Here is a 23346-nt window from a genome sequence, read left to right as displayed (position 1 = left end):
TATTCAGGAATATGTGAATAGGTTTGACAGGATTATCTCAGATTTGAAGGATATTGATGTTAAGGTTGAGGATGAGGACCAAGCCCTCATATTGTTACTTTCATTGCCTAAATCCTATGAGAACCTTGTTCAAACTTTGATGCTTGTTGGTGATAGTCTAAGCATGGAAGAGACGAGAAATTCGCTATTAGCGGATGACCTTCGTAAGGTTGCTACTAGCAGTATGGCGTCGGGTGGAGTAGACAAGGATCAAGCACAAGGGTTGTTTGTAACGAGGGGGAGGAGTAATGAAAGGGGAAAGGGAAAGGGCGGGAAATCTAGATCCAAATCTAGAGGCTCTTTCAAGAAAACGTGCTTTAGTTGTGGTGAGCTTGGCCACTTTAAAGCGGCTTGTCCAAAGAGAAAATTGAAGCAAAAGAACGAAGGCTACAAGGAGAAACAAGAGATGCAAGAGGCGGGATATGTGTCAGAAGAGGCGGACGAATGTTTCTCGGTGACAGAGGTGTCTGAGAAGATCTCCGATAAGTGGATGCTTGATTCAGGGGCGTCACACCATATGTGTCCAAATAGGGAGTGGTTTACTACCTATAGGAGTATAGATGGTGGTACAGTTATACTGGGTGATGATAGTATATGTAAAACTGTGGGACTCGGAACAATACGGATCAAGATGCACGATGGAGTGGTGAAAACATTGACGGACGTAAGACACATACCCGATTTGCGGAAAAATCTAATTTCCCTTGGTGTGTTGGAGCGGAACGGCTGTAAGATAATTATAGAGAATGGCTCCATAAAAGTCGTTAAGGGTTCTTTGGTGGTAATGAGAGGTACTCGTTACGGTAATTTATACAAACTTTTGGGGACAACAATTACTGGAGATGTAGCAGTAGGAATCAGTGGAAGGGATCCAACGGCTAGTACGAGGCTTTGGCATATGCGCCTTGGGCATATGTCAGAAAAGGGTCTATCTTTGATGTGCGGGAAAGGCTTGTTGAAGGACATGAAGAAGCCTTGCATGGAGTTTTGTGAGCATTGTGTGTTCGGGAAGGCACACAGGGTGACGTTCTCTTCAAGCAAGCACAGGAGCAAAGAGGTATTAGACTACGTACATACCGATGTCTGGGGACCGGCAAAGTTACCTTCCAAGGGTGGTTCCAGGTATTTTGTTACATTCGTTGATGATCATTCGAGATTTGTCTGGCTTTATTTTCTGAAGCATAAGAATGAGGTATTCAACACATTCCTGGTGTGGAAAGCAATGGTTGAGAACAAAACTGGTCGAAAGCTGAAGACGTTAAGGTCGGATAATGGGACCGAGTACACGGATGGGGCATTCAAGGAGTTTTGTAATCAGGAAGGCATTGTGAGGCACTGGACAGTAGTAAACACACCTCAACAGAATGGAGTCGCAGAGAGATTGAACCGTACACTACTTGAGAAGGCTAGATGTATGCGCTCCAATTCGGGATTAGGCGTAGAATGGTGGGCAGAATCTGTTGCTACATCTTGTTATATTGTGAACAGGTCTCCACATTCTTCTTTAGATGGCGGCATACCTTACGAGGTGTGGTCAGGTGAACATGCAGATTACGGGAGACTTAAGGTTTTCGGTTGTACGGCCTATTACCATGTTAAAGGTAACAAACTTGACAATAGAGCAAAGAAGGCAATTTTCTTAGGATATGCTACAGGAGTCAAGGGTTATCGGCTATGGTGTACGGAAGACAAGAAGTTTGTAATCAGCAGAGATGTGGTGTTTGATGAGTCATCTATGGTAGCTATGGCGAAAGCTACGGTGCCTAGTTGTGGTGATGTTGGGTCTACTAAAGCTCAAGTAGTGGAAGTAGAAGCCGAAGACCAACGGGTTTCTAGGAATCATGATCAGGTGGAGCATCAGGATAATACTCAGGATGAGGAAATTGATGAACCCGATCATGAGGAGGTTCAAGGGGAAGGTACACAAGTTTTACAACAACAACAGCAGGATGTTTCGGTACACACTAGGCCGAAACGGTTATATAAGCCGGTATAGAGGTTAGGGTCAGACAAACCTCTTAGGCATTACGGGCAGGCAAATGTGGTTGAATATGCACTCTCGGTGGAAGACGACGAGCCGGTCACCTTCAAACAAGCTATTACCGTGGCGGAAAGAGAGAGTTGGTTGGTTGCTATGCAAGAAGAGATGGAGTCTCTTCACAAGAACCAGACATGGGAGGTTGTCCCATTACCCGAAGGTAAGTCTGTTATTGGTTGTAAATGGGTGTATAAGAAGAAAGAGGATTCTTCCGAGATCAAGGGTACAAGGTATAAGGCAAGACTAGTGGCCAAGGGTTATGCACAGAAAGAAGGGGTCGACTAGAATGAGATTTTCTCACCGGTCGTGAAACATACTTCTATTCGGGTGCTATTGAGTATTGTTGCTCATAGTGATCTTGAGCTGGAACAACTCGATGTTAAAACCACCTTCTTGCACGGAGATTTGGAAGAAGAAATTTATATGGCTCAACCTGAGGGATACAAGGTTGAGGGCAAAGAAAATCAAGTATGTCGTTTGAGAAAGTCTCTTTACGGATTGAAACAATCCCCTCGCCAATGGTACAAACGATTTGATTTTTTCATGCTAAAGCATGGTTTTCGCAGAAGTGACTATGATTGTTGTGTATACATCAAGAAGCTTCACGAAGGTGACTTTATTTATCTCCTTTTGTATGTGGATGACATGCTTATTGCTTCTCGAAGCATGGTGGAGATAAATAAGTTGAAATCTCAACTCAGTCAAGAGTTTGAGATGAAAGACATGGGCGCTGCAAAGAAAATACTGGGAATGGAGATTAAGAGAGAGCGGTCAAGTAAGAAACTGTACTTGAATCAGAAAGGTTACATCGAACGAGTAGTTTCTCGATTCGGGATGCAGAATGCGAAGGCGGTGTCAACACCTTTGGCACCACACTTCAGGCTCTCGGGAAAACAATCTCCCACTACTACGGTGGAGAAGGATCATATGGATCGTGTACCGTATGCTAGTGCAGTTGGCAGTTTGATGTATGCTATGGTGTGTACTCGTCCGGATATTTCACAGGCGGTCAGTGTGGTTAGTAGGTTTATGGCAAACCCGGGGAAGACACATTGGGAAGCTGCGAAGTGGGTCTTGAGGTACTTGAAGGGTACTGTTGATACGGGTTTGTGCTTTGGTGGAGGCACATGTCAGGTAAGCGGTTATGTTGACTCGGATTATGCTGGCGATCTAGATAGAAGACGATCTACTACTGGTTATGTATTTAGGGTACATGGTGCTCCAGTTAGTTGGCGATCGATGTTACAATCTACAGTTGCGTTATCTACTACGGAGGCCGAGTATATGGCTATGGCCGAGGGTGTGAAGGAAGCATTGTGGTTGTGGGGTCTTCTGGATGACCTAGGGATTAAGCAGGAGTGCGTAGATGTATGGTGTGATAGTCAAAGTGCGATCCACTTGGCGAAGAATCAGATTCATCATGCTCGTACTAAGCATATCGATGTCAGGTATCACTTTGTACGAGATGTCATAGAGGAAGGTGATGTTTCTCTCATGAAGGTACACACGGATGAGAATCCCGCGGACATGTTGACTAAAGTGGTGACATGTAGCAAGTTTCAGCATTGTCTGGAATTGCTATAAATCGGCTCGTGTTAAGTTGCCCGAAAGGGCGTAATGGCGACAAGATAATCTTTATGTGAAGGGTTGGTAGAACTATGGTAGGCTTGATCCTGTAAAAGGGTACGTAGGCAACCATGGTCATATGGTGCAGTCGGATGAAGTTACAAAAAGAAGATATATCTTACAAGGAGTATCCTGGTGTTCGTCCAAAATTTGAAGTATATCAAATTGTGTACGAGGTGGAGAATTGTAAGAGGCAGTTTCTAAAAATTGAAGAGGAGGTTTAAGAGGCAGCAATAGGCAGTTTCCAAATTGGGATGGTTTCCAATTTTTTGGCTCAATAGGCAGTTTCCAATTTTTTGGATTATAATATATATAAATAGGGGTTGAGTGCTTTGTAATCAACACACCAACACAAGCAACAACAACTCTTCTTTAGAGAGCTAGAGAGAGAGCAAGAGTGAGAGAAATTTTTCATAGTTTTTGAGCGGTGTTAAATTTCTCGGTCGTCGAAGATTTAGTATAGAAGGTTAATTTCTATACGGTACCATCTTGGGACGAACTTGCGGATTGTGTTAGTCGTCTTCATCTATCCTTCAATAAAGATTTCTTGTTCGCCCGAGGACGTAGGCTTTAAAGCCGAACCTCGTTAAATTCTGTTCGCATATTTGATTTTGACTTAGCTTTTCGATTAATCTTCATAATCGGATCAATTTCTAGGATAGGTTCGATAGCTTCCGCGACTTTTAGTTATAACACCATTAGACTTAGATGCACATCTATTTATTATTTGCCTTACTCATATTCACATTAATGAATATGAGGAAATGTTTCATTGTTAGCTGCATTGGTATTTTGGAGGTATTTGGTCAAATGAAGACAAAGACCCTGTACCAAAAAATTGAGAGGAGAGAGAGAGAGAGAGAGAGAGATGACAATGGAAACAACTTCTACTCAAGCATTTGGAATCTCTACAACATTGGAAATAAATTAACCTCTACATGCTAATTAATAACAACAACAACAACAACAACAAAGATTAAACAACTCAAGTAGTAGAAAAGAAACACTTACTAGTACCACCATCATACCACATTAACCCCTAATATCACTCCATACATCTAATTAAACCCTTAAAACATCTAGGAATAACTTAAAAACACACACACATTTTTTTTTTTTATGATGATGATTCTCATACTGAAGAAGAACCCACATTGAAAGCCCAACAACCATTTCTCTAGACCTTACTTACCATGACCAATTTGAAGTATTTTTAGGCCTTCTGCTGGATAGCTTGACCCACATCTTTAGTCTTTTGGCCCACTGTTTGTGTCATGTGTCCAGCAGTATCAACCATTCTACGTCTAGCTAGGTCAAGCTGCTCAGGCACACGCGCATTACGCACGTAGTTAATAATCCTAGACAAGGATGATAATGCAGTAAGCCCAAATGCACCTGAAGTTAAAAACCCAGTGACAGCTAAACCAATTGTAATGGCAGCTGGTACCAAAACAGGGCTGAAGATGATAAAAACAGGTGTTGCTAATGCCAGACCTATAATGGTAGCAGTTAAGATCAAACCAGCTATAGTTAGAAGTATACCACCAACAGGAAGTAAAGTAACAACTGCTACTATTTGAGAAGTTGATGGGCCTTTATCAGGGAGCATGCTTTTTAGGTTTGCCATTGGGTGTTGCTGGTGTTCAGCTGCTGCCATTGATGGTGAATGTTTGAACTTTGAAGAAGGTAGATAGAGAGAAAGAGAGAGAGATGAAGATATGGGGGAGAGAGAAGAGAAGAGATGGGGTATTTAAAGAAGTGAAGAGAAATGACATGTGGAGAAAAGAGGACACTTGTTATGAAAAGAGAGAATAGAGGTTTGCATGAGAAACAAGTCTATATAGTGTGAGACTTGTGGGGAATCTCATGCCACCTTTCTCTTATTCTGTGGGTTGGTGCTTTGGTAATCGTTTCTCTCCCTCTCTCTCAATAAAGTTTTGAATTCAGATTTCTGTTTTTTTCTCTTTTGTTTTCTTCTAGGATTGGGCTGAAATTATGGGCTTAAGGGCCCATAATAGTGGGCCTTTAAAGCCCACATAAACGGTTGCAAAACTCATACCCAGTAGGCCCTTTCAACAAAAAAAATACCTAGTAGGCCACTTCATATAGCAATGGTAGTGGTAGCCCCATCCAAGGATTTTACATGTACCACCTAAGCTGACTGCTTCATAAAAAAATATTTACTAAAATTAAAGGTAGCCCTTCTTAGTTTAGTATAGGGCCCCGCAACTCCTGAGCCGCCGCCCTTGACTCTCAAAGGTGTTTTCTCTTGAGAAAGCCTCTTACGCCATCATATAGTATATATATTATGGCGTAAGGGGCGCATACCCTTTCTTGGTTGTTTAAGCCAAGATTGAAGTTGCCTTCAGCCCCTAGTATAGTTCTGGCTTTCAAGTACAATGTAGAGTAGGCTTTGCTGAGTTCCTTTTTCGTCTCGACAAAGAGGAAAAGAATCATATTGAAAATATAGTCATTTCACAAGTGTGAAATGAAGATTTCGCGCGCCTTGTTTCATTTCCTACATAGGACAGCCCGTCATATGGGCGGTACATGAATCATTTTTGCTCTCCATTTTTCGCAAGCTCAGGCTTAGCAGAGTGAGGGTTTTGATTTGTAATTTTGGTTGTGTCATTTTCTTTATGAAATCATGGGCTTCAGGGCCTGTAACAGTGGGCCTTAAAGGCCACATAAATCATTGCAAAAAATTCATACCTAGTAAGCTAGTACATATAGCAACGGTAGAGATAAGGATCATAGATGTTTCGAATCTTCATCCATTCCAGGTTTCAGTATAATTATTATTCATTTTTATCAGATTTTGAGTTGTCGGGTTGGAAGGGTACCGCAGTCTCAGTCGTCGGGCGACCATGGTCTTGCTGGACTCCGGTATTGAGCCTCCGAGTTCCCCTAGTTCAGGGCGTGTGATAAAATCGTTGGTGTTCTTTAAATGTTTGCAGGAGCTAGTAATGTATTCTGACGATGATAAAGCAAAAGCGGACCTGGTAAATTTACTACGAGGTCTCTTAAGGTATGACCCATCGGAACGACTAAAATTCCAAGATACCTCCAACACCCATTTTCTACAAGGCCATACCACTGAAGATCCCTGTGAAGCAATCGTCGGACCCAACATGTCTGTATTCATGAAATTCACACATCTTCCTTCGCTGGATTTGGAAGCTTAAAAAGCTTCAAGAAAGTGATTGCAAGGAGTTTGTTTGATTTTGTTTGCCCTTTTGTCGATAATCTTTTTTAGTTAACACATAGCAAATGAGGTCACTCTGTGTATCCATCGATGTCTTTTGTACGTGAAAATTGATTAATACTTCATAATAAGAATCTACTTTGTTGAGTTTAAATTCTTATGGGCAGTGTCCTGTTTGAGCTCTCCTAGTCTATGAAATGAATTATAATGAGGTGATGTTTTTTTTGTCAATAAGAAATTGTTGTAAATTAATCCCACATGGGTGCTCTTCTTAAAAGGTTAAACATTCTTCCCTAATGACGTCTTTTAAAACTGTGAGACTCATCTGTATCAAAGTGTAAAATATCACTAACAGTCCCCAAGGTGAACACGTTGTCGACACGATTCGCTCTGATGTGATGTGGTCATGGGAGCTGAGGGGCTCTTAGTAATATGTTAAACCCCCTTCCCAAAAATGAACTAAAAATAAGAGAGAGAACAGAAAGAGAGATCCTCGAGATCTTCCGTGTGAATCTCTACGAACAATCTGCAAATTCTAAATAGATAGATCTTACTCACTGAGCTCAAACTCTCACCGAGTTCGTCAAATTCTTGGAATTCCGTACAATTAAGGATCGCCATGAACACACTCTTGAATCCAAACCCTAATCTCTCTTCCCCTTTCCCTTCATATGAAACCAACAAACTCATAAATTTCACGAATTCCCGGAACCAGCAAATCTCTCTCCTGTTATCCACTAAGAAACACGAATCTTCAATTCGATGGAAACGAAGCTCGATTCCAAGAGTAGCATTGGACTCAGCAAAGATTGATCAATTAGGGCTTCCTGAATCTAATCTTCGTAACCCAACAACTTCTACTTCATATCGTAATTCAGATTTCCCCAAACCAAATCAAACTCTATTGGAAGCTCAAGCTAGGGTTTGTACTGGACCTACTCAAACAAAGCCTCTAAATGAAGAACAAGCTTATAAGGTTTTGGATACAATTCTCAGATCAGGTAATAGTTTTTTTCAAATTTTGATTAAAGTTGTCATCTTTTTAGGTTTTATCTTGTTTTTGAGTCATTTGGTTTAGTGGGTTGGATTTTGAATGAGTTTTATTTGTATAATTAGCAAGAGGAGAATTGAGAGATGACGAGGAAGAGGTTTCTAGGGCTCAACTTGGAGCATTTTTCGCTGCAATGACTATTCGAGCGAATTGCTTCTCGGAAGCTACTCAATGGAGTGAAGGAGAAAGGAATGCAATGAATGCTTATTGGCCACGGCTTATTCGAGAGCTTCCGCCCGATATAATTTTCTTAGCAGATCCTGAAGGTTCAATTATGGGAATAGGAACTTCCATTGGACCTCAATTTATTGGAAATGATACCACTGAGATGAGACTTGTTGGTGATTTAAGGGAAGTTTTGGCAGGTGGGCATCTTGGGTATGAAGAAATCCAAGGTTTACTTAGAGATGTTCTTCCTTTAGATAAAGGGGTTGGAGGAAGAGTGAAGGAGTCTTTGTTATCGGCATTCTTGATAGGTCAAAGAATGAATAGAGAAACCGACCGTGAGCTAAAAGCGTATTGTCTTGCATTCGACCAAGAACTAGGTAAAACTCCAACTTACTATTACGTTTATACTTGGCCGTTTCTATTAGTCATGTTATGCACTTGTTTTAACTATAGATTATTTTGGTAGTTTCAATCCATAGGAAAACAATTGCAAGAGAAATAAGACCCGTCCGGTTTTGAATTTTGGTAGTTTCAATCTTTAGGAAAACAATTGTTGCTCATATAAGTCACTTTACAACCTAGAATCGGTATATGTCACTTGAATACCGTCATATACCCGTTTATTGTCGGGCAGGTCCTCCGCCAGTTGCTGATGTTAAATCTTTGACTCATTATGGTGATCCCTATGATGGAAATACTCGCTTTTTCAGAAGTACATTGTTTGTAGCTGCCGTTAGAGCATGTTATGGGGAATCAAGCTTGCTTCATGGTGTGGAATGGATGTCACCTAAGGTAAGTTATGTAAATAATGTTGTGGTTGAAACTTTTATGTGGTTGTTGCGTGTTGCTCAAACTCTCTAAGGTATCCAAACTCGTCACGATCCATGTGAAATAGTTTTTGGTGCTTGTCTTGTCATGTGTACCAAATTTCCTCTGAAATGTTTGGTTGTTAAGGTTTTCAGGGAGGAGTGACCGAAGAACAAATGCTGAAATTCATGGGAGCTAACACCCATATAACTCCGTTTCAGGCAAAAGAACTTCTTGAGGTGCAATTTTGTTAATTCAGATACATCTTGCTAATCTCATGTTTCTTCAACTCTGTTTGTTTCGTTTAACTGTATGGTTGTACCATTTATTTAGGATGAGGATGTTGGTTTTGCATACATAAGTCAACGTGAAGCTCGCCCATCTATGTATGTTTTGATCTATCCTCTTCAATAATATGAGCTCCTTGTACGAATTGTATAATGAATATTCTTTAACAAGACCCGAGATTGCCCACGAATTTGCACTTATTTATTATCCCTTATGAGCAACATTATATCGTTTATATGGATTAATGGGGTCAGCAAGATGGTATGCTTTTGTAGGTACTCATTACAATCATTGAGGGAGCACATAAAAAAACGCCCACCACTCGCGACATCTGAGAAAGTCCAGCAGTTTGTTAGGGTAAGCGGTGTAAATTTGCAAACAGCAACGCTTCTGCACATCATGTTTTTGAAATTATGCTGTACAGACCTAGGTTTGTTGTTTCAGGCGTTCATCTTAGATCAAACAGCAAATAGGTTTATGTGACCCTAATGCTGATCGCGCCTTGAAATTGATAGTGTATTTATCCAATTAGGTTGATTGTTATGTCTCCGGAGGGTTACCCTTCAAAGGTTTTTCTTTCTCTACACGTTTTCTCTTTTTGCTCTCTTTCTTTGTGGAATCTAAGCTTGACATAATGTTTGTGTAAAATAGCATGAAACTCTCTTTCTTTATTTTCTTTAATAAGCACAAGTACATGAACACCACAACCTAAGTTGGAGGAGACTTGTGTGAAAATTGAATTTGAAGTACCTCAAAGAGTTGTTCGTTTTTTATCAGGCTCGAGGGAAGGAAGCTATTGTTGCTGGGTTCTATCATGGGGGTTATGAGGATTCCTTGTTAATGCTTATGAGAAGACGAGGTGTCCAGGCTGGTTTAGTTGTGAAGGTACGCACACTAATATACAAACCATGGTGATTTAGCTATGTAGGAGATTCTGATTCTGATACTTTGTGTTTCTGAAACAAATGCTTAAGTAAATTCTTGCCATTGACGTCTTAAATTTTTTCTGTAAACATGTTCAGCTCTCACATGATTGTGTTCTAACCATGTGATGGTGTAGGGTGAAGAAGGTGCTGTTTCAATGACAACAAGAATACGATCTGCAACCTCATCAAAAGGCCTACCGGTGAACTACTGTTCAGGATTTCGTTCTTTGAGCTACCCATTTGTTTCTGAAGTGGATGGTATGACTCTCTCTCTCTCTCTCACACCCATCGACACACAAACAACATAAGCAGTTGGTTTGAGCAGCTTTAATCTTGCTTGAACTGTCAAAATTTATTGTCGAGTACGAATACATGCTGCAGGAGTTTCACGCGAGAGTTTCAGTGTGGAGGTTAATGCTAAAGATTACGGTATTGAACCCACAGATACACCGAGAACCGATAGATCAGTGAGTTTCCTTTCTTCCCTTGTTATATCATTCACTTATGTAGCTGAAATTCCTAATATTGAATGGCAGAAAAAATCTTTTGCTTACTACAATTACAATAATAAATTCACGGAAATGTTGTCAATCTGTAAATGATAGAATTATCATGTAAAAAGATATTACGGAAACAAAAGAACTCTTTAAAATCAAGATCTGGTTTAGTTTATAAAGAAGTACATCAATCTGTCCTAACCTGCAACATTTCTTCTGTTTGTCCTCGTAGTTTGAAGATGAGATTTTGTTAACGGTAAGACTTCATCCTTTTTTCGTCCCTGTGAATTCAGGTTTCGAAGAACATAGAATTGGGTTTAGCAGCACTTCGCGGTGAAAAAGGACCAGCATACGACAGGATAGTCCTGAACGCTGGAATGGTGGACCATTTGCTCGGCTGTGATGGCGCAGAAGATGTTTCAGCAGCTTTGGAAAGAGCAAGAGAGGCAATTGATAGTGGTGAAGCACTAAACAGGATTATGAATTACATCAAAATTTCCCAGCTCAAGTAACAGAGCTCCATCACTTGTACCCTTTCATTTGCTCCAACATTTTCTCTTTTTTTTTTCCTGGTGTCTAGTTTCTTGAGCTTTTACTTCAGTAACAATAAAGGGGTAAACTTAAAGAGTATTTTTTTTGTGTGATCTTAATGTATTGTACGTTAACGGTTAACCCATCAACCAAATTTGTATGATTTTGATTGTATTAATGAAGCATCCTCTGTTCACATTGTGGTCTCATTAAGCATCAATTGAAGTATTGAACTAAACGAACGACTACCAATGAAGAAATAAGAACACTCATCGTCATGTATTATTGCTTATTTTCCTCCAATTTCAGATGTGAAAGTTGAAATACAAGACAAATTACAGATACTTTTATCATAATCCCCGTACAGCTACCTACTACCTAAGCAAAAAACTTGTGGTCTTCTCCAAAGGAAGTCAATGAATACAAGGATGAACTGCTGCTAATGGTAAGTTCATGTTTCAGTTCCATTGGATAAACAGAGAGAAAGGGTAAAGGCCTAAAAGGAAAAAAAAGGCGACTAAATCTGAAGGGAAGCTGCTATTGCACCGGCGAGACTAAGAACTTCAAAGGGTCGTCTGTGTTTCACCTCCTTCACAGTCAATGGGCAGGAGTCGGTGATCCAAAAGTATGTCATCCCATTCTCTGGAGACCCTGAAAATAGATACCAGATGATCATAATCTAAAGCTGTTCTTATTCCCATGAAAAGGAAAATATACGACTTGACTTCTATTAATGTATTATTAGGAGATGATGAAACACTGCTTGGGTCCGGAAGTACTTAAATATACTATGATATACACGTACCTCCAGTGTCATGTTGAAATCGTTCCCATGATCTGTTTGGGAAGATGCCGTGTGTCACATAAGCACTGATTTTTGTTGCTCCTTGTGCAGCTAAAAGTTTCTATGGGACAGAAAAGTGGGAATGGTAAGAGAGTGTATTAACATTAGTGTAGCAGAGCATAAATGACTAGGAAGATGAAGTTCCCTAAAAAATTATCTTCTTACCTGGCATTCAATAAGAGTACCACCAGACTGAACTAGGTCATCAACGATCACGACATGGCGGCCTTTGGGGTCTCCCTCCTTCAGGCGTACAATCCGCTGATCTCCTTCCCGAACTTTGTTGCAAATAATCTGATAGTTGAACTTGTAGTTAGCATCAGTTGTCATTTAGGAAAGTTTAAACACTGAAACTGACTACATAGTTTTGTAACTTGTGGTGCTACACAAGATCAATAAGCCTTCCTCCCGTAAGACAGAATGAAGCCATAGCTACTTCCCTTTGAGAAATTTCAATTGAAGTATTACTAGATCCACTATTCTAATCTAATTCACTCTGAACAGCCATGAAAATGTCCAGATAATCAACAACCCCAAACAAAAAAAAGACATGTGAATATTCAAGGAAACGCCCTATTGCACCATAGGAACATTACCGTTGGGAAATGCTGCAGCTGTTTATTAAATCGCTTCCATGCACCATCATCAGGGAAAGCAATAGCTATCTAGAAAAGAAAAGCAACTCGTAGTTAGTAACAATGTGCAAGCAACAAAATCTTCCGTCCTGTAACTTCAACATGATCCCGAGATTTTTTTTGACAACGTTAAGATTCAAACTCTGGTCTATCAAGTGGAGAGATATACATACATGTGAGCACTCAAGCCAAGCAAGTTTCACAGTTTTTCAGTCTCCTAAAAGAGTTTCGATTTATTGAGAAAGATAATACATTGATTAGATGATGTGGTCATGTGATCACAGACTAACATAAGTGAAAGTAACTATTTAGTAGCAGGAGCAGCAAAACTTGCTACACGTAATAAAGATATAGCTCTAATAAGCAACTTGACACTGAGAACAGTTAAGTAGAACAGATTTCCATGAAGCCATAAGGTTGAAAAGTTCTTACATTATCAGAGTCAGGGAGCTCTTGAAGTCTATTTTTAAGCAAAGGTACCCCACTCTCGAAACATGGTAAGACTTTGTCGCCAAAGTAAAATCTCTCCTGCAATGAAGTAAGACGAGCAAAAATGTTCGAGCTTAAAGCACATAAAGATGAAGAAACCCATTATAGATATACTTGGTAAGTGGTTGTTTAGTATGTATATGGCACCAACCTGCAAAGCATGGATATCGAAAATCACTAAACTAGTGGGCCCACCCCTTGAAATTGGTATATTTGATAAGATCCTAGAAAGGGTAAACGCTGTAGCAATGTCTCCTTCTTCTTCTACACGCTCAGAAGTACCCGTCGGGAAAAAGGGAAGGACAAGAGTAAATGAAGAGATGAAGAGCTTCGGCAATGCGTAAATGACAGAAAGTTGCTCAAAGATAACAGCTGGGGAACTAAATGATGCAAGAAAAGCTACATGTTGTCCACGAATACCCGGAGCATTAGAAATGAATAAGTTGGGGAACCCATCCTCGAACGTCCTATAGAGAACAAATTTGTTAGGGAAGACAAAAACTACTTTACCTTCTGAAACTATAAAAGATGCAACACTGGAGGAAGCAAACATTCTTCTCATTCGTCTAACGACATTGGCATTGATAATGTCCTTACATAGGTATGACAACAACCTTACCATCAAAATTTCCGATTTGTTTAGGGATATCAGCACCAAAATCGGGGGAAAGTTTCCCATTTCTGACATGAATACGTGATAATTGAGAGAACTTAGTTTCATAAGAAGAAAATGTTGGTGTATGAAAGAAAGTCAATTCCGAATTGTTTAGGGAAATCGTCACCGAAGTCGGAACTGGTTCTAAGAAACTACAACAGAATACTTGTCTCAACAGACGATATTGGTAAGTTTGTGGTCATCCAACTGAAAACCAACTAGCAATGATTGGAGAGGATCTAGACATTATCTTCTTGGTTGCTAAATCGCCCTTCTCCCATGTGAGACTATTCTCACAGATATTACCCTAAACATAGCAACACAACTCTAATTTTGTAGCTCAAGATACAAACATAAATGTAAAAATCCACAATAACAAGTTAAGCTATTCAATTACAAGGGTTTGCTCAACTATGTGGGTTGTTATACCTATATGCATTGTCAATGGCACAATTATAGTTTAGATCAAGCAAGATCTAAATCAAGAAACTAGTACAAATCTCATAATAGACTAATCAAGTTGATAACTGAAATGACATTATCCCCATAATGAAACTAGAATTATATTCTAACCCATCAATGAAGATGCTCAAATTTGCAACAAAGACTAGAACTTTACTTCTAAAAAACACAATTCAAATACCCCATGGAAGAGAAATAGAGAGAGAGAGAGAGAGGGTAGTTTCTTCTTCTTCTTTTTCCACTGAATTGAAAGAAAACCCTTACCTCCAGGTAATGTTTCGAAGTTCAATAGAATCTGACTGAGCAGCGACTCTTTCAGCTAGGGCTTTCGTTTCGGAGCAGTAAAAAAGACAAATCTTTTTGGAATTGGTAGGAAGAGAAGTAGAATTTAAAGCATTTGAAGCCATGGGTAGGGCGGAAATTGAACTTTGAAGAGTAGTCTGACTATCAATTTCAGTAACATGATCTAAACTCCATTTATCGAAGCTAGATATATGACATCTGATCTTGTTGTTGTTGTTTACTCCCTTCGATAATCCAATTTTAGATGAATTGAGAAACAGATATGAGGAGGGATTTGAAGTTCCAATGTCGGGTAAGGTAGAGATTTTTACTCCCGGCGACGACGGAGTAAACGGTGTCGACACCATTTTTGGCGGGCAAAGTTGATAACAACTCCTCTCTCTCTCTCTCTCTCTCTCTCTCTCTCTCTGTACAAGTAAGTACTCATCAAGATAGATAGGTGATTTCAGTTTTTGACGCAAGCGAAGGCGCAATTTAGCAGAACGAATTTCATCGTCGGTGCATTGTAGCAGAGCGCGAACTCATCGTTGGCGCATTTTAGCATTTCATTAGGTGCGCAATTTAACATGTCGGTGTTTTTGAGAAACAACAACAAAAGTTTCACAAGAAAAATGTGAGAAACCCAAAATAAATTCACCAAGCCCATTCTACAAGTTGCCGGCAGAAAGTTGGTCGGCCGGAGATGGCTGGCTACTCTATTGTCTTCTCATCTTCTCTTTCATCTCTCTCCCTCTTCTCTCTCTTTCCTTTGTCCTTCTCCCATTCTCCACCCTCCACTCTATAAGTTCTGGCGAAGGAAATAGTCTTTTTCGTCAGAACTTTTCATCTAGATTTGGAATCTAATTTCACCAGACGGGGTTTCAGCGATAGAGACTCCCCTTCGCCGGAACTGTAGAAGAGAGTTGAAAGAGAGGGAGAGACGAGAGGGATCAAGAGAGAGATGACGATCGGAGTTATTGCCGTTGGAGTTAAGTGAGGTAGTGTTAGGAGGGAAAATCAATTTTGTTTCCACCCAAAATTTCCTTTTCCGAAATTGTTCTTATTTCTGCAGAACATCGACCTTTAGCATTTCATCATCGACAATTTTAGCATTTCATTATGAGCGTAATTCATCATCGGCAATTTAGGTTGGCGCATTTCATCGTCGGCGCAATTTAGCAAGTAGTCTAAGCATTTTAGTGTACTAGTGTGCGCGTTTTAGCAAGGCCAATTAGATGCACAATTGGTAAAATTGCGAAGCGTGCTTTGGCGCATTTTCAATTGGGTGCATTTTAGCAGTCTTCATTTTAGCTGCGGCCGCTCATTGTAGCAGTGGGGCATTTTAGCTGCATATAAAACAAGAGTGGAGCAGAAGGACTTCAAACAAGTTGTTGTTATGTTTGAACATTTGAGACGTGATAATCCATCAACACTTCCTAATTACCTTGTTTATAAGTACACAAATGACTGAATAAGAAACAAAACAGAGGTTACAAATGAGCTTTTCTAACCTACCAACCACAACATGAATGTCGCAAAACCAGCAAGGCCTTCATTTTTACTTGCTTGATATAAGATGGCGATAACCAATCGAAACCCTAGTGAAGTTAAATTTTCTCTAGGAAATCATTAACAGTAAATCATGGATGCAGTAAAATGTGTATGCATAAAACCCAACAAGGAAAATGAATAAGAACCAAATAGAGGTAAGTGGCACTGTTCCAAGCCCATAGAGATTCTGCCCAGCTCCAGAAATCGCCCACATTCAACCCACCAAACCCTTCTGACCAGCCTTTCAACAGGAGGAAAGCCGCCGGAGGGAACCCGATAACTGCAAGCACTAAGTTGATGACGGTCAAGGTGATTGCTCGTAAGCTTCCAGCTTTACGGGTAACACCTAACGGATGAACGATCAAACACATGGGTACCATCAATATAGCTCCGAGTTGAGCTGTTGCATAGTTGATAATTGACATTAGACCAAGACCGATTGAAGCAAACGCGATCATAACTGCTTTTAGGTTAGCCCATTCATTGGTTTGAGATAGAGGATCAGTGGAAAATGAATAAGGGGAACCCAAATGAGAGTAGAGGATAAGAAGGATCACAATGGAGGATGAGGCCCAGGTACAAACGGCGGTTGCAGGAGTTGTCTCAATAAATTGAGTGATTAGAAACGGAAGTAAGGAAACGGTAACACTCCATAGATTTACTATAAACACGACTTTTGCAGCATGAAGCCATTTCCATGATTTCAGGGCCACACCCGAATTGTTGGAAGATGCAGGAGTGGTTATTTGGCTGTCTCTTATTGAGCTAGAGTGTGGTTTATTTGCACGAGAGTAGAGAGCGGCTGCAGATATTGGAAGTGGTACAAGAAGAAGCATAAAGGCAATCATATACACTCCCACCGAGACAAACTTACTAGGACCTGTCAAGAGATAGAGAAAAAAGGATTGGTGAAACTTTTCGAGAAGGTTGTTTACTGATCGGACTACACCTTCTATTAACCTGCATACAAAATTAAAACATCTTGAGCAAAATAGACCGTCCAAGAGTTAAAGACCCTATGGTTTAAATCAATGATTCAAATGAACTAATAAAGAGTAGGGCTAGTAGAGAAAATGTGAAATGATAAACAAAATCTGGCGAAGATTTGAATGGCTAAAAATGATTCTAAAGGTTGGTCAAACTTCCCTGATGCTTCGTGCATTAGTTTGATAAGCATTATATTTGTTGAAATTTACTCCTCGTTTATTATTATGAACATATCAGATGGCGGTTTTGCAGCTACCTATCGCTCGTATTACGCTAATTATTTACAATAAATTATTCATTCACCATCCAGTTTGAAAATAGATCAGAAAACCTAATTAGTTCAGAAGTCAATTTTGTAAAACTTTTGAACTTATTTGCTCTATTTATTTCCATCTTGTTTTACCCTACCAATAGTTTCCATATGTTTGTCTTCCACCGGTCTAGAAAGATAACAAACATCAATGTGTCTAGCACTTTAACTACGTTTCTTAAATAACTGAATAAAATAAATGAGAACACCGACAACTGCTTATGTAATAAGATACATCAGAAGGGGAATTGAACAGGTAAATGAGCACTGACCTCCCACTACGCAGAAGAAACTCAGACCGCCTGGCCTCATTATTGAGAAAACTTCTGGGTGAAATTTCCATAGTAATTGCATCAACTTGATAATCTCGAAAGGCACCATGTGAGCCTGTGGGCACCCCTAGAGCCTACCAAGAAAAACAGATAAAATCACCATGCATGTCCAAAGTGTCTTTTTTATGTGAAGTGCTATATGAATCTCAAAACAAAACATTTCACAGGTGAGGAAATAAAGTAGCTTGTCGCTGACCAGAGTCCACCATCTAATGCATTCAGATTTCTGCTAAGGACACATGCAGATATTTACCAGTATATGAACATCTACTCAGTTGCACTTTTCTGCAAATCTAACAATGTCGGATCTTCGTACTTAATTGAATCTGAATTAATGTGACAAAAATCTTTTCTCTTTAAGTCTTTTAGTTGACTCTACCAGTGGCAAGAAACGGGTAAACACATTTTTTTAATTTTTTATATCACCAAAATTTTGGATGCATGTTACCATATAGCAGCACGGTAAGCATATGTAAAGCCATCTGGTTTCCTCTTTTTGAGGTATTTCTTTTCCTTTTTTAGTTCTTTCTCTTGTCAACAAACATTCGGTCACTACTCATACATTAAACGAAAACGATAACAACAGGTTAGAGGAGCTATTATTAAAATAATTACACGCTCATGATACATAGATTATATTTCGGAAACCAGCTAAGAGCTCTACTTACTTGATAATATAACGAACTGGCGAGTGTAGCAGTGCCATCCACATACTCTGGGACGGAAATTCCAAATTTCCACTGAGGATTTAAGCTTCTAGCCACATCGCTGAGTGACTCAAGTATCTGACCCATAACCTGGAGCCATGCAGAGTTAAGTAAAGAATATAATTTCTCTACCTTCACACGAAAACCTTGCCTATGTACTGCCAAATAATGCACAATATTGATAAGGTCCAGGTTTGGCATCTGCCCGTTAGATGCCTCAGCGTATATACTAAGAGTATCCTTCTCAAAATCTTCGTGTTTATCCACGACCTTAAATACAAGGGCAGCAGCCATAGTACCTGCACGTCTGAACACGTCAGTGTTTCCTGCCCATGTGCTTGGATTAGCTTCATTTCCAAAAGACATGTCTGATCCTGTAAATACAGGAGCATGATAATCCCGAAGCCAAGCAGAAACAGAAGTAAACTCCCCGTATCGTGAATCTGCAGCCAGCCAAACAATATCCTTTGCTAGCCAACTTACTCGACTTAGTAGAGAAAGTACCGAGTACGCCAGGCCCAACGACAGAGCCTCACTTGGGTCAACCTTCGTTGAATTGTAAGGGGTCACGAGCACAATTGCTTCTTTTCCATCACCACGTGGAGCTCGCACAATACCAACTGTGTTGATGCCGTACAAGGCACTACCATTCCCTAGCATCGACCCCGAATAAGGAATATCAGAGAAAAAGTGAAGTGGGCGAAACTGATTCGCCTTGGCATGGAATTTGTGTTGATAAACTTCAGCGCCTGACTGTGCCATGCGTTCTGCTAGTAGTCCCGGAATTTCTCTGTATCAGTACAAGAACTAAGACACACAATATAACTATATTGAGCCAAAATTGAAGGGTATTTAAATCTAAACAAAGAATTAACAAGGAAAAAAGAAAACATTCGAACAGGAAAAATGCTTCTAACAGCAAAAAAGAAAACTAGTAAACCACTCAGTCATAAACCTAAGAGCGATCATCTCATCATTAACGAAAACATTACTCTATTTGGTGTTGAGTGTTCACGATATGAATCATAATTTGGTAGCCTCCTTCAACTTTATATTGTTATGTAAGGTTTCTACTGCTATGTCATAGATGACAGAATAGCAAATCAAAATGCTAATTGAAGTTGTAGAGCTATATTTTCACGCATAGAACATACAAAATTGTAAACCGATCTTTAAGCCACTGAATTCAAATGGATTCACTCATTCTAGGGGACCTCACATCCAATTCCAATCTCATCCAAATCAAGCAACTCATTTTTTTCACAACCTCATGCCACAAGAAGAGTAAATTACATAACAAAAGTGCGGCCGAAACAAGCAATACACAATAAAAAAAACTACATTTCTAAATGGAAATGGTACTTACATTCCAGCTACTTCATGTCTTACAGCCAAGTCCATTATTTCCTTAATCAATTGGTTTGCTTCGACGGTTTCATGACGAGAAAACATGGGATTGGCAGAACCTATTAAACAACAATTTAGTTACTAGTCACACAGGCATAGAGATACTAGACAATTTAAGTTTTCCCCAATGAATCCTAAAATGGGTACATGGAAAAACAACAAGGACACAAGTGAAACAGCAGTACCAACTATCAATTTCATCAATTAATCTCTATTTTGGCGAATACCCACTGAGAAATCTATAGACTTGTTTGATATGAATCAAGGAAATAATATCTGCAAGGAAGAGGAAGTAGTATAAAGACCTGGCATGAGAGCATTCTCAGAGATATAAGTAGTTTTAGCCAGCAAAGGTAGGAGAAATAGACCCACTATTCCTGCAATTACACATACACCACTGAACCACCAATTCAGCAGATCAGTAGAGCTTTTTACTAGACCAGATCAATTTAGAGAGAGAGAGAGAGAGAGAGAGAGTAAGTAAGTACCTAACGAAGGAACTGTGAGAGATGAGAAAGCTTCCGATACGGACGATGGGTCGTGGTTTAGGTTTCGGGATTTCAGGATCTACATCAGTAGTGGCTTCCGCCATGGTTAGCCGCTGGAGAAGATTTCAACAAATTCCAGCTGAGAGAGAGAGAGATTCTAGAGAGAGAGAGAGAGTGTTTGATCGGAGATACTATTAGGAAGGTCAGATGGTGGCTAGCCTGAAAATACCCCCAATTTGCTCTTCATTTCACAAGAACGTCACACATTTTGCACTAGAACCGTCGCAGAGAGCTCAAGGAGAATTTCCACTTTTCTTGATGCTGTGTTGTCACCGTTCCGTGCGGTTGTCACGTTTTGTGACGCTACCTAATCACCTTTTTAAATGATGCTTCGACCCTCGATTGTGACCTTTTTTGGGCCACTTTGCCGTCACCTTTGTAACACTTGGTAGTACTCGCCCTTTCGCAAACCTAACTATCACCTTTTTGTGACACATTGTCGTCTGTCTTTTGTCGATAAATTTTGTGATGTTTGTCGACACCTCATACCACACTTTTTTGTTGTCATTGTTTGCACTTCAGTGATGCTTCTCCGTAACTCTTGTGACGCTTCTCTGTCACTTTTTGCCACACTTCTCCTTCACTTTCTATGATGCTTCTTTGACGTTTTTTGCCATTGGTACGCACTTACTAGGAAGTTCAAACAATTATCTTCAAACATAGTTACGAAAATTCGAGCAATTTGAGAACAATAAATTTTTAATCAAATACGAGTACTGATGTAACAATCATATTTAGAAATGGAAGGTTCAATTTTTAGCAACTTTAATTCAGCTCTTATGAGTTTTGAAATAAGACGTGTATTATGCATAAAGAAATGGAAGAAAGGTCGTATATGCCAAAAGAACAAAGGGAAAAGGGTTGGAAACTATATTAACAAGTCAAGCGATTTGGTGAACAAACAACGAATAATGCTTCATGTCGTTCGTTCGCCTTAGTTGTTGAACTCACAGTCACGGAGGATAAGGCGGTCTCTGAGGAGGAATTCTAGCTGAGTAGAGCTCAAGGTGAGAGATGGCTTTGGGAATTAGCTCACTTAAAGGCGGATGTTGAGCCATTAGAGAACCAGCTGCACCCTCAAGAGTGAACCTTACCCTTTTCAAACCATCACTATGCCCACCTTGTAAAGCCAAGTAGCAAAGAAGAATTAACCCATGACTCATTTGTTCCTTATCATCCACCTTCAGAAGTCTCATCAAAGGGTTTATTCCATCAAACTCGATAACCATCTTCGAATGCTCAAGACAGAGAAAATTCTCAAAACAAGCAAACTTCACCAAGGTAATTGTAGCTTCTTTTGCCACATCTTTGTTTTTGTGACCGAGCTGAAGAACAACGGAGCCTACGACTCTTGTGCTTTTCGCTGTAAATATTCGAGCTAATGATCCAATTGCTTTTATAGCAAGAATTTGCAAAGATGGGGTTTCAACTTGAATTACTCGAATAAGTTGTTCGACAATTGCCATTCCAGTAGGAGAACTAGTCTTAAAAGCTGCCCGTCTTAGTTCTGGGTTAAATTCTGCAATTGCAGCTATCTCCGTTATTGTCATCAAGCATTTGAACTGCAATTCCCCTGTTTCTTTCTCAATCATTTTGGCTAAACAAAGAAGACCTATTGTCTCAGTAATCCTCTTACTGTTAGAAACACTCCCTTTCGATAACACCATTAATGCTTCAGCACATTGAACCTTAAGCTTCAATTTCACTTCGGGCGTTTCATTATTTCTTTCTTTCCTGTGATTTCCACTACGATTAATACCATCGAAATGCACACAAAAAGAAGAAGAAGAACAATAACTAGACGGATTCTTTATACCCATTTCCTTTTGAACCACGGACCGAAAAGACCTTAGGGTTTTTCCTAATTGAGATTTCTGAACTTTGGGTTCGATCCAGAAAGTATCGAAAGTGAGGTAAGATACAAGAAGTTCAATTACCTCCTCTCTGGCAAACTCCTCTTGAATAGCCGGATCGGTTTCAACCATTCTTGAAACTAAATTAGCAATACTAATCTGAACATTCACAGAAGAATTAGACAATACATGAACAATTATAGGAACACCAAGATCGGCCACAATTTGAAGAACCCCATTTCGATTAGAAGCTAAATTAGATAAAACAGTAGCAGCAACAATCTGAGATTCAGAGGAAACTCCATCTTTCAATAACTTGAGTAATGCTTGAACTCCACCTTCTTCGATTATAAGTTTCTTGCTCAAATCACTATCAAGAGCAAGAAAGTTCAATCCTTTAGCACCTTCTATACGATTTCGAAGAGTACCCATTTGAGTTGAAGCTATATTTTTCCAAACCCAAGCAAGAACTGGTTCATGTTTAGCAATTGGGGGTAGAATCAAAGTTAGGTCAGTTGAAGAATTATAAAAAGAATAATCAGTACTAATACTAATTACCCACTTCAAATCACCAATTGATGATTCAAGAAGATCAATGGTTTTCCTGAAACTAGCAAAATTAATCGTGATTTTCACCAAAAGATCCAAAATACCTTTTCTTTTACATTTAGAAACTAAGGTTAGGGTTTCTTCAAGATTAGAAGTAACTTTATACATCATACGACAAATAGGGCATATGTAGATTGTTCGAGTTTTATTAGTAATGAGATTTCTTACTAAACAGAGCGAAATAGAGAGAGAATCAACTTGTTTGTCGATTTCGGAGCACTCGGACTTGAATTCATCTACTTCTTCTATTGATTTTCTTATTCTTTCTGTTACTAAGAGTGATTCGTTAATCTTCTCTAGTAATTTCTTCTCTTCCTTTTCTGCCATTACTACTGAGAGTAAGAGTTCTTTCTCTCTCTAAAAATGGTTCTGTTTTCTTCTCACTCTTCTTTCAATCTGTCTAGGGTTTAATAATACTCTGCTTCATGCTCTGTTTTACTTTTATTTGTCCATGCTCTGTTTTACTTTTCTTCCTTTTTCGTCTTACTAGCTAGTTACC

The 23346-nt window shown here is 39.5% G+C and overlaps 5 protein-coding genes across 6 annotated transcripts; 1 reads left to right on the top strand and 4 right to left on the bottom strand.

The window, feature by feature from the left end:
* Positions 1-4576: 4576 nt before the first annotated feature.
* LOC147562958 (oleosin H2-like) lies at positions 4577-5510 on the bottom strand. Its single transcript, XM_086632942.1, has one exon. The coding sequence runs from the start codon at positions 5358-5360 to the stop codon at positions 4917-4919; it is 444 nt and encodes a 147-aa protein (XP_086489068.1). The 5' UTR covers positions 5361-5510; the 3' UTR covers positions 4577-4916.
* Positions 5511-7209: 1699 nt separating this feature from the next.
* LOC147562957 (anthranilate phosphoribosyltransferase) lies at positions 7210-11372 on the top strand. The gene is made up of 10 exons (XM_086632913.1): positions 7210-7909; positions 8025-8504; positions 8762-8919; positions 9090-9173; positions 9268-9320; positions 9498-9579; positions 10000-10107; positions 10283-10406; positions 10530-10615; positions 10939-11372. Exons 1-10 carry the CDS (start codon positions 7528-7530, stop codon positions 11155-11157), a joined length of 1776 nt encoding a protein of 591 aa, XP_086489039.1. The 5' UTR covers positions 7210-7527; the 3' UTR covers positions 11158-11372.
* Positions 11373-11428: 56 nt separating this feature from the next.
* Positions 11429-15068, bottom strand: LOC147562956 (ribose-phosphate pyrophosphokinase 4-like). Its single transcript, XM_086632929.1, has 7 exons — positions 14526-15068; positions 13296-13611; positions 13088-13183; positions 12617-12685; positions 12186-12314; positions 11982-12081; positions 11429-11827 (listed from the first exon to the last, which is right to left on the bottom strand). The coding sequence occupies exons 1-7, from the start codon at positions 14909-14911 to the stop codon at positions 11694-11696; spliced, it is 1230 nt and encodes a 409-aa protein (XP_086489055.1). The 5' UTR covers positions 14912-15068; the 3' UTR covers positions 11429-11693.
* Positions 15069-15959: 891 nt separating this feature from the next.
* LOC147562954 (GPI transamidase component family protein / Gaa1-like family protein) lies at positions 15960-23229 on the bottom strand. 2 transcript variants are annotated; one of them, XM_086632889.1, is made up of 6 exons: positions 20326-23229; positions 20143-20234; positions 19797-19896; positions 18392-19220; positions 17664-17797; positions 15960-17054 (listed from the first exon to the last, which is right to left on the bottom strand). In XM_086632889.1, the coding sequence occupies exons 1-6, from the start codon at positions 20427-20429 to the stop codon at positions 16184-16186; spliced, it is 2130 nt and encodes a 709-aa protein (XP_086489015.1). In that variant the 5' UTR covers positions 20430-23229; the 3' UTR covers positions 15960-16183. The 2 variants fall into 2 exon arrangements, with proteins under 2 accessions (XP_086489015.1, XP_086489025.1); XM_086632899.1 differs by lacking the exons at positions 20143-20234; positions 20326-23229 and having other exon boundaries at positions 18392-19237; positions 19797-19895.
* On the bottom strand, positions 21339-23174 carry LOC147562955 (uncharacterized). Its single transcript, XM_086654308.1, has one exon. The coding sequence runs from the start codon at positions 23172-23174 to the stop codon at positions 21339-21341; it is 1836 nt and encodes a 611-aa protein (XP_086510434.1).
* Positions 23230-23346: the final 117 nt, after the last annotated feature.

Source organism: Eschscholzia californica, unplaced genomic scaffold (genome assembly GCF_041429995.1).
Source record: "Eschscholzia californica isolate CP2 unplaced genomic scaffold, dmEscCali1.0.p SCAF_1, whole genome shotgun sequence".
NCBI lineage: Eukaryota > Viridiplantae > Streptophyta > Magnoliopsida > Ranunculales > Papaveraceae > Eschscholzia > Eschscholzia californica.
This window is presented reverse-complemented; position numbering and strand designations above follow the sequence as displayed.